The sequence below is a fragment of the Sinohyriopsis cumingii genome, chromosome 17 (genome assembly GCF_028554795.1).
Source record: "Sinohyriopsis cumingii isolate HCF-2022 chromosome 17, ASM2855479v2, whole genome shotgun sequence".
In the NCBI taxonomy this organism is placed as follows: domain Eukaryota; kingdom Metazoa; phylum Mollusca; class Bivalvia; order Unionida; family Unionidae; genus Sinohyriopsis; species Sinohyriopsis cumingii.
The window spans coordinates 30732380-30749437 of NC_142977.1; the positions used below are offsets into that span (position 1 = coordinate 30732380).

The 17058-nt window shown below is 35.0% G+C and overlaps 1 protein-coding gene across 2 annotated transcripts in view; it reads left to right on the forward strand.

The window, feature by feature from the left end:
* Positions 1 to 972: 972 nt before the first annotated feature.
* LOC149778352 (heat shock 70 kDa protein 12A-like) overlaps positions 973 to 17058 on the forward strand; it is a 45911-nt gene continuing 29825 nt past the window's right edge. Inside the window, exons 1-2 of one of the 2 annotated variants that reach the window (XM_089939175.1) lie at positions 973 to 1285; positions 16567 to 16696. In XM_089939175.1, coding sequence (XP_089795301.1) covers positions 16685 to 16696 — 12 coding nt within the window. In that variant the 5' untranslated portion in view covers positions 973 to 1285; positions 16567 to 16684. The remainder of the gene's footprint in view (positions 1286 to 16566; positions 16697 to 17058) is intronic. The other variant, XM_089939176.1, reaches the window with a different exon arrangement.

Below are 17058 nucleotides of genomic sequence, written 5' to 3' on the forward strand. Positions count from 1 at the left end.
GTTTCAAATCTCTGAACAGTTGTCCGATCGGCCCCTCTGCTGCCAGATTCATTAACTAAAGTTAAATTCTTTACAAGTAGTGGTTCTCTGAATCGAAGGAAAATACAACACAATAATAAGAAAATGCCAATGTTGCAAAGAAAGTTTTAACAACTATTTTAGGCACCATCACATCTTTGCTCTTAGGTAATAGTTTGAATATAAAAGAGACTCATTTTGTTGAACTTAGAGTTCATTGAATTTAGCATATATTCCACAATTTCCACTATACCAATCCATGTTTGAATGTCGTTATTTGCATGGAATATAAATTTATTAACACAATTGCTGTAAAACAGTTTATTTCTATGCGGTATCCAGTGGATAATTAAAACATCTTTTAATCATTCTTTTATCCGGAAGTGTCTTCTCCAACTGTTTTTTAGAACATCGTGAAAAATAAACTCGTTAAATACAAAGCGACAACCTGTCGCGAAATATTCAGAGGTCAGATTGCCAGTGGCGTCATTCGGGTTGGTGTCACCCAGTGCGGTAGCTCATGGTGTCACCCCCATGGTCCTCCTTCCGTAACAGACCATATAGAATCCTTAGTAATGTCATTTTGGTGTCACCCCTCTGATGGTGTCACCCGGTGCAGTCCGCACCCCCCACATCCCCCTAGCGACGCCACTGCTGTGCCTGCTAGTCATGTATTTAACTATGATCGGTTATCCGCTTATGAAATCCGACTAGACCGAGCAGTGTGTGCTCTGTAAAATTTGCAATTTTTCATTTTGGTGTCACCCCTCTGAGATGGTGTCACCCAGTGCGGTCTGCACCCCCCTAGCGACGCAACTGCATATTGCCTTTTAAGAATAACTTCGGAATGCCACGTTCTGAGCGGTGGGGCTGGGGTGGCGAAGGAAGTTTTCATTGAATAGATCAATAATTTTGGTAAATGCGACCAAATCATTACCTTGTAGCTACAACATTTGCCGTTAAGACTAAAACATGTTAACTGTACGATATCAGGCCTACCTGGTGGACCCTTTTGTTTATTATTGTACTTTCGTTTCTTTTGTGTATCCATGTGTTACTACTTGGAAATAACACATTGAACAGTTAAGAGCATTTGAAAAAGGCTGATCACGAGGTATGAAGAAAAACAGTGTTCTGGTTTTTACCCCAGTAAGACAAGTATTGTTTTAACGTCACGTGACTGCTCGGGACTGGAATAGAGAGCTAACTTAAGACTTCCAAGTATTACACAACTTTGGATGTAGGATACAATACTTGTTGGAACATGGTGAGTATGAGCCTTTATTTGATTTATTAAATCGAATAATAATACACTATTAAAAAGTAAAGTAGAACACTTGCCCGTAAATGAAATATTCTTGCATGTTTCGTTTTCATGGCAGTTAAATATGATAATGACTGGACCTCTGTGATAAAAAAGCGGGTTGTACAGCTACATAAACACGCGCGAATTGATAAATGAGTGAGTTATTTGATAAAACAATGGCGATATGTACAGATTGCGCGTGGAGAGAGAGAGAGAGAGAGAGAGAGAGAGAGAGAGGATAGTTAGTTGGTAGTACATTTGCGTGTATGTGCGACTAGGTGGGTAGGGGAGTAAGGGTAGGTGGCGAGTAGGATAAGATTGCTTGTATTGCCGTTATACACCATGAGCTTTCCTTGTAAATATCATGATGACATCACTCATAGGATCTATGTAATACAGTAAATATGGAAATATAATACCATGTAAGTAAAAATAAAACAATACTGATTTTGTGAATTCAGCTTAAGTTGTAATAAGACAAGGACTGGCTTACAGACGGGATAGAGTTAATTAGGAAGATGTTATGCATATAAAAAGAGATAGCATCATACATAAGTATATATAGGTATAATTGTAAGTAATTCTTTGTGATACCTATGCATGTTGCAAATTATTAATATTAGGTTTCATATTTGCAGCGATGTTATGTCTATGTCCCGACAAACGAAGTTGATCAACGACCTAAGTGGAATAGAAGTGTCCATTAGTATGTTAAGAGACAAATCTATTGATATAATCATTCAACATGAGAATGCCTCGTTTTGCAGAAAACATCACGCAGATCTAACGACGCAGAAACCCCTTACCCCAGTCGCACCCCTCGCTTCCCCCAACGCCAACCACAGGTCAGGTCAAACATCATTCTTTAAAATAACAGTTTTCGGAACACATTTTCAGCATCGCATAACGTCTCTCCCCAGCCACCCACTCCCCAACAAGAAACATTAAGAGGTTAGGACTGGTTGGCCTGATGTCAGGATAATGTGACTGGGTGGGTCATGACGTCACATGTTTGCATCATGATGTCCCATTTCTAGACGTCATTATAAACTACACTGCAGAAATCGTAGCGATATGACTGAAGAATTGTTAAAGCTACGTTAAAAGTCCAAATCACACACACACACACACACACACACACACACACACACACACACACATTAAGTTACGCATTTGAATTATTTAATGGTGCTCAGAATATAACTCTCCCCGAGTTTATTTTTATATTTACCTCCTCCAGTTCATAATTGCAGTTAAATAAGACAAGGATACCAGATAACGCACCATATATAATGCATGCATATGTGTGTGCTGTTTTGTGCGGTTGGGGCGTGACTGTAACTAGCGCGTACGTCATATGCTTTGAGAGAGAATTTATTATGATGATGATATTGTCGTCTGCATAATAAGCATTGCAAAATGTATTATTAATGGTTATTGATATATAATTACCTAACAATCCTATTATCAGTAGTTTGCATTTACCGCAAGAAATGGAGACTAAAGGTAAATATTGAAGAAAGAAACATAAATGGTATTATTTGGCATCAAGGCAGTCATGTTTCAGTTTTTTATTCAGAAACACATCAATGGGAAATACTTGATTGGTTTTTGTATTTAGGGTTGCTTTTTTAGCAAGCATTGTCTGTATCGCATTAAATAATGATTATATCGTTAGGTTTACAGTTTAAACATGGGCTATTTAGGACTGAATAATGTATGGCTACTTCAGTTTTTCCCCTCCGTAATGCGGGATTTACAACTGCATATTTTATGGTTATTTGAGTAATTCCCGTCTGTTATGTTGGACGGTATACTTAACAGTTATTTGAGTAATTACACTTAACGGTTATTTGAGTAATTACTCTCTGATAGTTGGCTGAAGAATATTTATATACAAACTTGTACTGTATTGTATTTCTCTAAAAGAATCGGATAATTGAAAAATCTATACATTTTGCAACCGTGTATGCCACAAAAATAGAAAATAATTTGAACAAAGTTAGGTACATGGAATCATAAGTTTCAAATAAATGAATTTAGTTATGTTTTTCAATGTCACTATCTTGCTGAAATAAGACGGCAATATAGAAATAAGACGTGTCTCCAAATTTGCAATACATACAAATTGAATGATCCGCAAAATAGCACAAGTCATGAAGTGTCGGTAAAAACACGTGAAAGAACTGCTATTTAATTATATTCCCATGTACACTCGGAATAATCATGTCTATCCAATTTATCATGCAAGTCCAAAGTATTTAACCAATTATTTCGTTCACCTTTTCTTTTTCATCCGCTCTTAATTATTAGTTAATTAATTATTAATTATCTGAGACATATATTTGTGTCTAATCTGGTATGTATATTGTAAGACCTAATATATAATATGGTATATCTATTGTTAGACCTACTATACAATCTGGTATACCTATTGTTAGACCTACTTTCCAATCTGGTATACCTATTGTTAGACCTAATATCTAATATGGTATATCTATTGTTAGACCTACTATACAATCTGGTATACTTATTGCTAGACCTACTATACAATCTGGTATACCTATTATTAGAGCTACTTTCCAATCTGGTATACCTATTGTTAGACCTACTTTCCAATCTGGTATACCTATTGTTAGACCTACATTCCAATCTGGTATACCTATTGTTGGATCATCTTTCCTAATCTGGTATACCTACTGTTAAACCTAATATCTAATATGGTATATCTATTGTTAGACCTACTATACAATCTGGTATACCTATTGTTAGACCTACTTTCCAATCTGGTATACCTATTGTTAGACCTACTTTCCAATCTGGTATACCTATTGTTAGACCTACATTCCAATCTGGTATACCTATTGTTGGACCTACTTTCCAATCTGGTATACCTATTGTTAGACCTAATATCTAATATGGTATGTCTATTGTTAGACCTACTATACAATCTGGTATACCTATTGTTAGACCTACTATACAATCTGGTATACCTATTGTTAGACCTACTTTCCAATCTGGTATACCTATTGTTAGACCTAATATCTAATATGGTATGTCCATTGTTAGACCTACATTCCAATCTGGTATACCTATTGTTAGACCTACTTTCCAATCTGGTATACCTATTGTTAGACCTACTTTCCAATCTGGTATACCTATTGTTAGACCTAATATCTAATATGGTATGTCTATTGTTAGACCTACATTCCAATCTGGTATACCTATTGTTAGACCTACTTTCCAATCTGGTATACCTATTGTTAGACCTACTTTCCAATCTGGTATACCTATTGTTGGACCTACATTCCAATCTGGTATACCTATTGTTAGACCTACTTTCCAATCTGGTATACCTATTGTTAGACCTAATATCTGTTATGATATATCTATTGTTAGACCTACTATACAATCTGGTATGTCTGTTGTTAGACCTACTATACAATCTGGTATGTCTATTGTTAGACCTACTATACAATCTGGTATGTCTATTGTTAGACCTACTATACAATCTGGTATGTCTATTGTACGCCTATTGCGAGATCTAATATCTAATCTGGTATATAAATTGTTAGATCGAATCTTGTAAATGAAGTATAGTTAAGTTCTAAGTCCTCCATTGTTTTTACATTTTAACTCTGTAGCTGATTTATAATTTTCCAAAAAGTGCTTTATTGCTATTAATTTAATGGTATATATGTGTGTGCGCGTGGTTATTGGAGTGGAGACAAAGAGAGGGGTATCCGTACTTCTGTATGTATTTGCACCAAATATATTGATGTATCACCATTGTTTTGGAATATTATAATTAATCGAACTGAATATATATATATATATATATATATATATATATATATATATATATATATATATATATATATATATATATATATATATATATATGTGTGTGTGTGTGTGTGTGTGTGTGTGTGTCTTTAAGAGAAAATTATTTAATTTTCAAAACATGTGTTGCTTAGTAAAGTTTACAATTTTAATCTGAAAATATTTTTAAATAGTGATAGGTTATGTTTGCTGACTGAAATTTCTAAATCTCCAAAGTGTACACGTGTAAAAGGGTCTGTCTATTTTACTGCCTGTAAATGTTTAAAAATCGATAACATTTCAATAAATGATAGTGCATGTGGTTCATCGGGTATTTTGCCAATTCGCAATATAAATATATTCGTGTATGTAGGGGTATGAAGCAATGTCGCAACGATCCTAAAATGGTTTTACTTCAGTTGTCTTAGAATATGAATCATGTCACATTATTTTAAATATATTTTGATCTGTTTCCGTTGGTTCAAACGGCACTTTTAACACATTGTCCCGGAAATGTGAGCCTTGAAAAAGACACATAGAGGCAGGGGACCCAGCCTGATCTGAGAGAATCTAACAGCGTTATCAAAATCCTACTTTGAGGCTCTTGAGACTGAGTCATCGCGCCCAACATTTTAAACTCGATATATACTCTATTCACAGGCAATATTACGGTCACACAAAACATGTTACTATTCTAGCAATGAAGATTTAATTCCGTTGTATCAAGTATAATGTGTTCAACAAAGTATATGAAAGGATTCCAGGGAGACTCGTGCATCTTACTTACTTTAATCCAAAATTAAACACGAGAATCTATATCGTTAAACTCCGTTGCATATTCTATAATTGTCAAGTAATATTTCTAATTTGTTTTGCAATCCGTAGAAAGCGTTCCCTTGCTCAAATAAGCTGCGAGATAAGCAATTACCTTTTGTAAGGATATTTGCACGGTTATGGAAATTATCATATCTGATGAACTCGCTAAATAAGTTTGAATTGCTTTCATATGCAAAATTAATTACATTTCTAAACAAATCCCGTTTCCCATGGCGGTTGGAACAAAGGATATAATATTATGCGTTGATGAAAATGTACTCCGTTAACTCACTCTCTTGTTAACCGATTGCAAGTGAAATATCCCAAGATATGTCCTTGTCTTTTTCTCAAGTAAACTTTCAATGTATATCGCCACTTTCAAAGTTGACAAAAAATCCAAAAAAATTAAAATGTTAGTTAAGCCTTCTGCACGAGTAGAATTGCTCTTTCCTTCATTTGCAATTAAACGTGCAAGCCGAGTTAATTGTGAGCTTGGAAAACGGTATGGATACTTATTTTCAAAGTTAGCAGTGTGCAGATCGATCAGTGGCTTGCAAATAAATAACTCTTAGCTGTAGGCCTAATGTGCCTAAAAAAGACTGAGTTTTGAATCTATTCGCTTATTGCATAGTGTACACGTTTAGAAATAATTCCTCTCAAACTATATCTGAACAGAACTAAAAATGATTCCACAGACTGATCTTCAAATAGGGATGAAGACATTGTTTACAACCGCTGTTTATATGCATACTGTCACCTGGCTTATGACACAACATAATTCCGTAGATGTGGGTCATTTCTATAGGAAACATTCCAAAATAGTGTTAAAAGGTCGATTTCAGTACATTCAAATGTCCTATACAGGGCTAAGTCATGAACTCAAAAGCAAGTCAATATCTTATAAAATGACAATAGGTAGGTCAAAACTATACCTTCAGCCGTGAATAAAGGTCTGGCATCCACTATAAATTAAATATATATATATATATATATATATATATATATATATATATATATATATATATATATATATATATATATATATATATAACAACATGCATGCACCTTATATACGTATTTACATGCATGCGCCATATATATATGCGTATATACACGCATGTTTTTAAAGACGATAGTAGTGCTCACTTAGCTATTGGTTGGAATCTAGTGAAACTGTGTATATATTGGGTAACTTGTAAACAACCTTAAGGTTAGATGATTTATTATGAAGTAACTTATTAATCACGCTGCCAGTGTACGTAAAGGTACATTCTGGCATATTAGTTATTATAAATGTAACAGTGCCAATGTAGACAGGTTTATCGTCATGTTAAGGTTATTGATCGGATTGGAGTATGGAACAATATTAAATTACATTCAGACCCTTTCGGTTTCATGTTGCTGTGAAGGACTTAATGTATGGCCTATCGTCCGACCGTTCGTAAGCTCAAGTTTTTTATTGATACTGCTCCTACGTTACCCGAATCTTTCCCATGAAACTTTACACACAGATTCATCATGAGGTGTATAATTGGTCCAAAATGAAAAAGGTACTATCAGAACTTCGAAAATGACAGCCATAACGGCTATTTAGAAAATTTTGTTAAGCTACTCCTACCGCACGGAAAGTCATATTAGATTGGAGTTTCCACCAAAAGAAATTTTATGATATCTAGCTGGTCCTAAAAAAATACGGAGTCGCTGAGACATCCAATATCGCCGCCACAGCAACCAAGCATAAATATTATTATCGGGGCTACTCCTTTACCGATGGTAATATGAACAACGGCATTTACTACAAGACTTATTAAGACGTTTAGTTGGTCCTGACATAAAATGGTACCGATCGCATATTCAGTATGGCCGTCATAGGACCAGAGATTCCTCATTTATATTTTGAGCCTAAGTTGTATGCTGAATTACTATGTAAAATATTTGACTGTATTGGTCTTGATGTGGTAGGGAATGTGTGGTCATATATTTTAATTCATACAGATCACACCTGTCCCCGATTTCTTAATTGATATAACAAACTGCTAAGAGGTGAGTCTGTCACTAATGCAGGTGTCTAAATGCTAGAACTGCACATTTCATTTGGCAGAACCGGTGGATTTACGGCTTTTATTAAAAGCAATAATATTGTCAAAGATTATTGTTGATTTTGTATTGTTTTTTTTACCAGAGCATCCAATGTCTTTACATTGTATGGATTTACTGATAGAACTAGGCTCTATTGTTGAACTAAATACATTTATAAAAACAGGGATGATCAAATAAGATTTACACTCTTGAAGTGCATCTTGCGAATTTTATAATGCGTATCAGTGATTGAGCATTTTGCAACAAAGGCTGTTATATCAGGTTTATAATCTACTCAGTCCAGTAATTACAGTCGTTTCAAGCAGGTTTTGACTAATCCAAGAGATATTGGACTTTTTTTCCCCACTGTAAAACTAATGCTGGGAACAGGTTTTGAATCGATCAGTGATACGTTATGTCATGCATTTAAACAGGAATAGATTGAAAAGGATTTTTTGATGAAAAATGACTCTAAACTTTGTTATACAATAGTTACGGGAAATCTATTGTCATTGAAGTCAAGTTTCAATCATTGCTTAGATGTATTTTTTGTGTTTCTGCATCATATACAAAAATGGTTTATCATTTTAATCAATCAAGTCTAGTCGAATAGGTGTTGAATTATGCTTTATTTATAGGAATACGGTTAGTGAAATCAGGTTTTTGTCCTTACAAAATCAAACAAGTTACAGATACATGAAACAAAATGATACACATTAACTTTGTTATAGGGTGGGAGTGGAGTGAGAAGACTTTATAACTTTCACATTATCTATCAGTATACCAAGCAAGTTAAATTAATCTTAGCATGGTCTTTGTATAAAAGCTTAGTTAACTGGTATAAAACTATTACATTTAGGATCTTTATTTATAAATACATTTGCTCACTTAACTGAATCAACGAGATACGTGATAATTCATGGAATTATAAAGGGAAATGAAATACCTATGTTGATTATTCGTGTTGTTACCGACAGCATGTGTAAATAAGAATGAAGAAATATAAAACATTTCACCAAATGATCACAGTTTCTTTGATGAGTACTGCGTCATTAAAAATGGTCGATGGACAGTTATGCAAAGGTGCCAAGATGGATCCATTAGATTCAAGTTAAATTTCAATAAATATATTGCGACTTCGATGATATAGAATGAAACGTCTGGTTCAGGCTATACAAAATATAAAGGCTGGCATCCAGATCTATTTTCAGCTGCAACAGGACGACGGTGCGTTGCAGTATGCACATTACCTAGAATGCACTGCTGATTTTGCTGTAGCTGCTTACACAACCAATGTGAATAAATATGGGTACGATGGTACCATCCCTGAAATGATCAATCCTGAGAACAGGAAAAAAAAAAAGAAATCTTCAACTCACAATGACTCACATTTAAGAAGTTGTTCTACCAATGTCGGAGCAGACAGCGGTTTGTGACAACTGCTTAAAAAAACGTTTATAAAGATTAGGCGTAATGTGTGTGTGTGTGTGTGTGTGTGTGTGTGTGTGTGTGTGTGTGTGTGATTTGGATCTTTAACGTGGTTTCAAAAAGTCTCTAGTTATATCGATACTATGTCTGCAGTGTTGCTGTTTATAGTGACATCTAGCACTGGGAAATCATGCCGCAGACACGTAGGATTATGTCCCAGCCTTCGTATTATCCTGTCACCAGGCCGATCAGTCCTAACACTAACTTCTTAATTCTGAGCGCCAAGCGAGGCAGCTGCTAGTACCATTTTTGTAAATCTATGGTATGACTCGGCTGGGGTTCGAACCGCGGTCAATTAGGCGTAATTGACATTTCGAGCATCGTGTGAACAAAATACTATTTTCGTGACATCTATTAAAACCAGGTAAAGACATTGATACAGATAAGTTTACGTTAAAACCTTATTGGACGTCAACTGTAAAGAGCAAACGTTTGCATTTCAATGTTGAATCCAAATATTAATTTTAGCAATTCTATCTGGTGGGTATTGTGAAGGTGTCTGCGATTTACTTTTTATTAGTCAAGCATGATGTCATTGTCAATCAATATTTTAAAGAAATCGGAATGGCATGGAACAAACAAAAAGAGAAAGATGTACTATACGGAGGTGTTGGTTGTGTGAGAGTTGATGTTGTTGTTATGGGGCTTAACACCATTTTTCAGCACACGATAGGCTATGCATGGCGGCCAGTATTAATGGTGGAGGAAGAACCCGTGAAAACCCTGGGAAGAACCACCGACCCACGAGCAGCTACTGGCAAGCTTTCTCACATACCCACATTGGCCGAATCCTAGACTCAAACACACGCAGACAGAGGTGGGTGAGATGGCAGTGATCCGTAACGGAGAGCGCTTTAGACCACTCGGCCACGGATTGTGTGAGAGATTTGGTAATATATATATATATATATATATATATATATATATATATATATATATATATATATATATATATATATATATATATATATATTATGGTGGATGTCAGAGTTAACTTTTGTAATACTATTATTATGTAAACTGGTATACCATTTGCATGTCAGTGTTATTTATAATATTTGCATTCTTTTGAATTAGTAAACAATTAAGATATTTTGTTTGGAATGTTTTAGCAACGTTGAGTTTACAATAGTTTCACATCTAACCAAATCACAAACTTACAACATCCTAACAGAAACCTCGTGTGTCAGCTGGATAAGAATATAAATTGAATGTTTGCAACATTTCGCAACCCGGTCAGAACAAAATTGTCGATACAGGTTTAGCTTATCATGGTATACATTCATTTGATTGGTTTCAATGTGCCGATTTGTATCACACCCTTACAGCATATGGGAGATACGGAACCTATATTTTAAATTTCATTTAGTTATGTTGCTGCGCATATCTTATGACCAGGTGCATTTCAGCTTGCTAGATGCAAACGTGGTACCAAGATTTAAGAAACTTATAAGGAAGCGTTTTGATAATGATTCGTCCTCAGTACAATAAGAGATTTTTCTAGATTATATTTCAAGCTTCTGTAACGTTGCTGAGATTGTTTTTCTTTAAAGACAATTTCCTATTGACTGTTTGTTCAGCTTGTAGTTATGGAGCTTGATGACTCGATGCATCGTTGTATGTACTAAACTTACAACCAATGATCACTGTGACCCAAATCTTATGTTTTGCTAACATAATTATTTGCGTTAAACTCATAAATAAATGCATTGGTATTAGAAGAGTGGACAACAAGCAGCTCAGATGCAGTGGCTAGTCAAGACAGTAATCGATGCATAATCTATGTTTGCATCAGTGACTATTGTCATTCCATAAGTACTGACAGTCTGTGAATTCTGCCTGGTTGTTGTTGTTGTTGTATGGTTTATTTTTCAGCACACGATAGGCTATACATGGCGGCCAGTATTAATGGTGGAGGAAGAACAGAGGAACTCCCCGGGAAGAACCACCGACCCTCGATAAGCTACTGGCAAGCTTTCTCACATACCCACGTTGGCCGAATCCGAGACTCGAACCCAAGCAGACAGAGGTGAGATGGCAGTGATCCGTAACGGAGAACGCTTTAGATCACTCGGTCTCTCGGGGCCCCATAATTTTGCCTGGTAAAATCTGGCTTCAAGGGTGGACATTAATAATAGTTTATGAAATTATCTCAAGAAGAAAAAAAAACCAACAAGAAACTATATCTTTTGATTTTCATCAGCTCATTGTTGTTTTGTTTTGGCTTTGATATCACATATAGGACTATTATTTATTGTTTTATGTGTTTTATGTCCTGTCACAACTGTTTTGTGTATTTCGATAATAATAATAATAAAAATAATAATAATACTGAGGACTTTGTATTGCGCCTAATCTTTAGAAGCTCTAAGCGCTTTACAACATTAAACATCACCTATAAGATAAAAAACATATAATGATATGATTACAAACACAAACACCATGAAATTAGAAATCATAGAAGAAAAAAAAAAAATGCTGAGAATATTTAAGGTAGGAAACAATATTAGGTCTTTAAGTTTATTCTTGCAGTCGAAATAAGTGAGGTTTGTGAGTACTCTTGAATGTGATCACTGTGTCTTTGTGTCTAAATTCAGTGGACAATTCATTCCACGTTGCTGGGCCCTGGTATGCAAAAGAACCAAGTCCATATGGCTTTGTTTTCATAGTGGGAATAATGAGTATACGATTGTGAGGAGCGTAAGTATCTTGCTGGTCTATACACATGGGTGAGGTCAGATAGGTATGTTGGACTAGAGTCCGACAGTGAAACGTAGCACAATGAACAAATTTTGTGTTTGATTCTGGATCGAATGGATAGCCAGTGTAGGGTACAAAGCAGCGGGGAGGTGTGCCCTGATCGTGGTAATCTAAGTATGATCCGAGCAGCTGTGTTTTGAACTTTTTGAAGTTTTTGGAGTAGATATTGAGATGAACCAGACATAATTGAGTTACAATAGTCCAGTCTTGAAAGTACTAATGAACACACAAGTGTTTTAGTGGCATCAACTGAAAGATATTTGCGAATGGAGCTGATGCGTCTCAGCTCAAGATATGCAGCCTTGCATATGTTCATGACATGTTGGTGCAATGTGAGAGTACTGTCCAGAGTAGCACATAGGTTTCGTACTGATTGTGTGAATTTAATGTTGGTGTTTCTGATATGTATTGTTTGAGGTAAAGGATGTGAATAAGAAAGTCTTTGTGTTGTGATCAGAATGGCCTCAGTTTTATCATCATTTATCTGCAGCTTGTTACATGTCATCCATGATATCACATCAGAAATGCACCTCTCTACACCTTGGATGGTAGCATCAACTTCAGTTTGGTGGCTAGATTTGTATATTTGGGTGTCATCAGCGTACAATTAACACTGTTTGTTAGTTAGTTTGAGTTTTATTTCCTTATATGCACCTGATAATCTATCATTTTGTTTTGGACTTGACCTTATCCAAAATCAAGTTCAAATACCTGACCTGAATCATTGAGTTTGTTTTTGTAAAGAACCTGTTTATCAAAAGCTGTGTCTAGAACTTCGGAAATTCCACATGAATTGCCGGGCCTACCTGTTATTTACTAATACTAGTTATAATTTTAGTAATAGACTTCTAATTATAACTCAGATTTTATTATTTTGAAAACATGTGCAACCTTCCAGAATGAAATTTTCAAGTAGGTATTAGTTCTTTTTTTTTTTTAAAGAAAATGCTAATTGTGTCCTGAGGTTAGATAGAGGACTGTAAAAAATAAATATTTATTCGTGGCATATAATCCTAGCAGGATCAATTATATTCTTAGTGCGTCAAGTAATTCATTTGGGCTAGAATTAATTTATTCAAATTATTTAACTTAATTGATTCTTTTTTGGAACTACAAAGTGCTCCAAACAACATTCTTGGACACAGAGACGTGAAATTAAAGCGATATTGGGAGATTACCACTACATGGGCCACCACAGGAATATCAACACTTTCAGCGTTGGATTTAATTTAGATTTCCTTTAAAGTTTATTCAAAGCTTTAATCATTAGAATCTCTGTCTGTAATTCTGAGATTATTTGGGGATTTAATTCGCAATACCGTAAGTTCTATTTTTACATTTTTCACTTTGTATTATATGGAAATAAGTTATTTGTTGAATTTTACAGGGTTTGTTGCTTCTATTTCCTATCAATTGTTCTAAGACCATAGAGTGATAATAATATAGCCCTGACTATCGGACTAATGTTTGTTTCATACCGTCTCAGAATGACAATTGAAATATGCAGTCGTATAGCATTCTCAGCTATTGTTCATACAATTGCACATATAATTGTAATCTTTTGTCGAAATACACTTTAGTTACAAAAGAGACAAGTTCATATAGCCCTGTCATAAGATTCGTGTATCAATTTAATACTTATTTCATCGACTCAACGCTAGTAGGCCGCATAAAATACAGACAGCTAACATCATGTCTATTGCACCTTTTGAAACTTTATATTAGGATTATTGCTCTGTCTCGTCAGTGCGTAAATATGACGACTTTTTTCAATTCCGTCATGACCAGCATGGAGATGTTAAAACTGAAATGAGCAGTATTATATTATCATATGTTCTATTTATCTGCATTTTTAAAGTTGGAAACTATATAAAAGGAGAATAACGAACAATCACTTATGTAAAATGAGCAATTTCACGCTGTTATATTTCGAAATAAAGTTTTCTTTTCACTTGTTTATGACTTATTGAAAATATTGGAATTACCAACCTGGAATACATTCTTCCGTTCTAGATCCAATTTTCACATTTAAATTCTGATGTTTCTACTTTTGCTTTGCAGATTAATATTAAAATTATGTCAAGAAAATATGAAAATTAAGAAAAAATGAGAAAATGTTATTAAATTTTGAACACATTTTAAACAATATATTTACAAAGTCAAAGCAAAAGCAAACCTAAACTATATATGCAAATATAAAGTATAATAATACTTAATTTATTGGCTTGCATTTTAAGATACATTTAATTTTCTAGGCTTTGTTGTTCATGTACAACTTGATCAAGATACATTGCGTTAAAAAAGAAACAAGTACATGTACCTATGTGGCTATTTTCAGTCCAAAAGTATAACGTTAAAGATTCGAGTTTCAGGTGATCTCAGTAAATCCATGTCCAGTACGTAGGTGTAAATAACATTTTAATAAGCAAGTCATTTTAAAAATAGGGCCGATTTTGGAAAGCTGTTTCTTGCTGCATATACAAATATCATCCATAGGGTTTGTATAGGTGTGCGGTATACTGATTTAACGCTGTAATTTTTTCTGGTTGTGGGTGTCACGGAACTTTCACACTGTATCGCTACGTCAATAGTTTCTCTCAGTAAGAACTGTACAATATTTCCTGTGTATTCTTGTTACGATTTCAATGATATTAACAGCATTTTTTCAGTTTCCATGATAACATAATTCAAATTGTTTTCCCCTTACAAAATAGCTGTATTTGTCACAAAATTATGTCTAAATATTACAAACATAATTATATGTATAAACCTTTAATCGCATGTTTGACACGTGTCAGGTATGGCAACGTAATGGCCAAGTAGGATAATGTGAAAGTCAACTTTTATAAAATATTTCAGATTCAAAAATAAAAGAACTAATTTTTTTAGTTACTCATAAGCAAATGTTAATATATTAAGCATACAAGTCAATGCATGATTTTTGGGAGTTAACTTCTTTTCTAGTTTGTTGAGTGTTTTTTTGTATGTTTACTGGATGTTAAATGGCTAACCTTGAGAAAGATATTGCCCGGGTCTTGTCATCTCACTCAAGCTTTCCTGTCTACTATATCAATGGTTTATATTTGACAATGACAAGTACCTTGTAAATTTATATTGTATATTGCTATTGTCCTGGAATGCGAAGAAAGTTTTGAACACTTTTCTGATCTGGAGGTAGCATTCTGTGTAAAACTTACTTTAAAAAGACTACATGAGCCGGAATGTCTAATACATTTACAGTATATAGACTGGTCCCATAGAACATTCGGTGAGTTTTGGCTATCACTAAAACCAGTTTAAATTTGGAAGGCAAAGACCGTGTAACAACACTTGATTGACACTGTGCTTGTAGACAGTTTGGTGTTTGGTGTGTTTATATATTGTGTATTGTTTTAATAAGACTTTCGCCACATTAGAACTAATAATGCATGGTTCGTAAATCAAGGACATCTAATCATCAAGACAAGCAGGCATATACGTGTAAAAGCACATTGAATGCATGCATCAGTGCATGATTTGTTGTACATACTGTCACAAATCTTGCGATTGCGATGATGAAATACATGTATTGCTGCAAGGGAATGTCTCATGTGGGATTGATTATCTTTATGACAAATGTTTTATCTATCTATCTATCTATCTATCTATCTATCTATCTGTCTGTCTGTCTGTCTGTCTGTCTACCTACCTATCTATCTGTCTGTCTGTTCGTCCGTCAGTTCATGCATGCATACATCCATGCATCCATCCAACTGTCTCTCTGTCTGTCTATCTCTCTCTCTCTCTCTCTCTCTCTCTCTCTCTCTCTATCTATCTATCTATCTATCTATCTATCTATCACATGTATATGTACTAACCTCCACATTCCGTTAGTTGTAATTCGATGTCACTATACCAGGATCTACGATGATTTACACAACTGTTCTGGGGTCCCGAGTGGCCGAGTGATTAAAGCGCTCACTGTTACAGATCACTGCCATCTTACCTCTGTCTGCGTGGGTTCGAGTCTTAGGCTCGGTTAACGTGTGTACGTGAGAAAACTTGCCAGTACCTTCTCGTGTTTGATGTACTTTTTCATATGACGTGTTGTGGATTTGATTGTTTGTATTGAACATGTAATTCATTATATTATCTTAAGTTTCCCATCATTATGACACACGTGTGCAAAATTTTAAAAAGACACCCACCATGCTGTTCTTCTTCTAACTTGGCTTTAGTTGGTATTTAGATCAAAGGATAGATAATAATGATTACAAACCTCTAATCTAATTACACAGATCTCTTTACAAGTTTCCATTGGACTATAAAGGACATAGTTTCGGAGCCGCTTATCACCAGGTTTGGAGGAAACGGGGACCTTCCTACAAATTACGCTTTTACATTGTTCTGGGCCAAATGTTTCTAGAAGTAAGATTTTACCCTTTTTCCAACCGAGTACGTCCTCAGATGGATGCGTGTCCTCAGTATGTTGGAGTGTAATCTCGTGAATGTCCTCTATTTACACACACACTTGCGCATGGACGCACATACACACGCAGCCACACCCCGCACCGCCCCCCCCTCCCCCACATTATGATGCCAACATGTTGCCCACAGACGAATTCGGCGTCTGAACGAATATAATACTATAACGTGTTCTGACCTGTCCAATAATTAATGCAAATAACAACAAATTGAGAGATACATATTAAATATCTATATTTACACACAACGCAGCCTCAGACAGAATATTTAAGAAAGTAAAATCAACAAGATTTGACCACTGATAA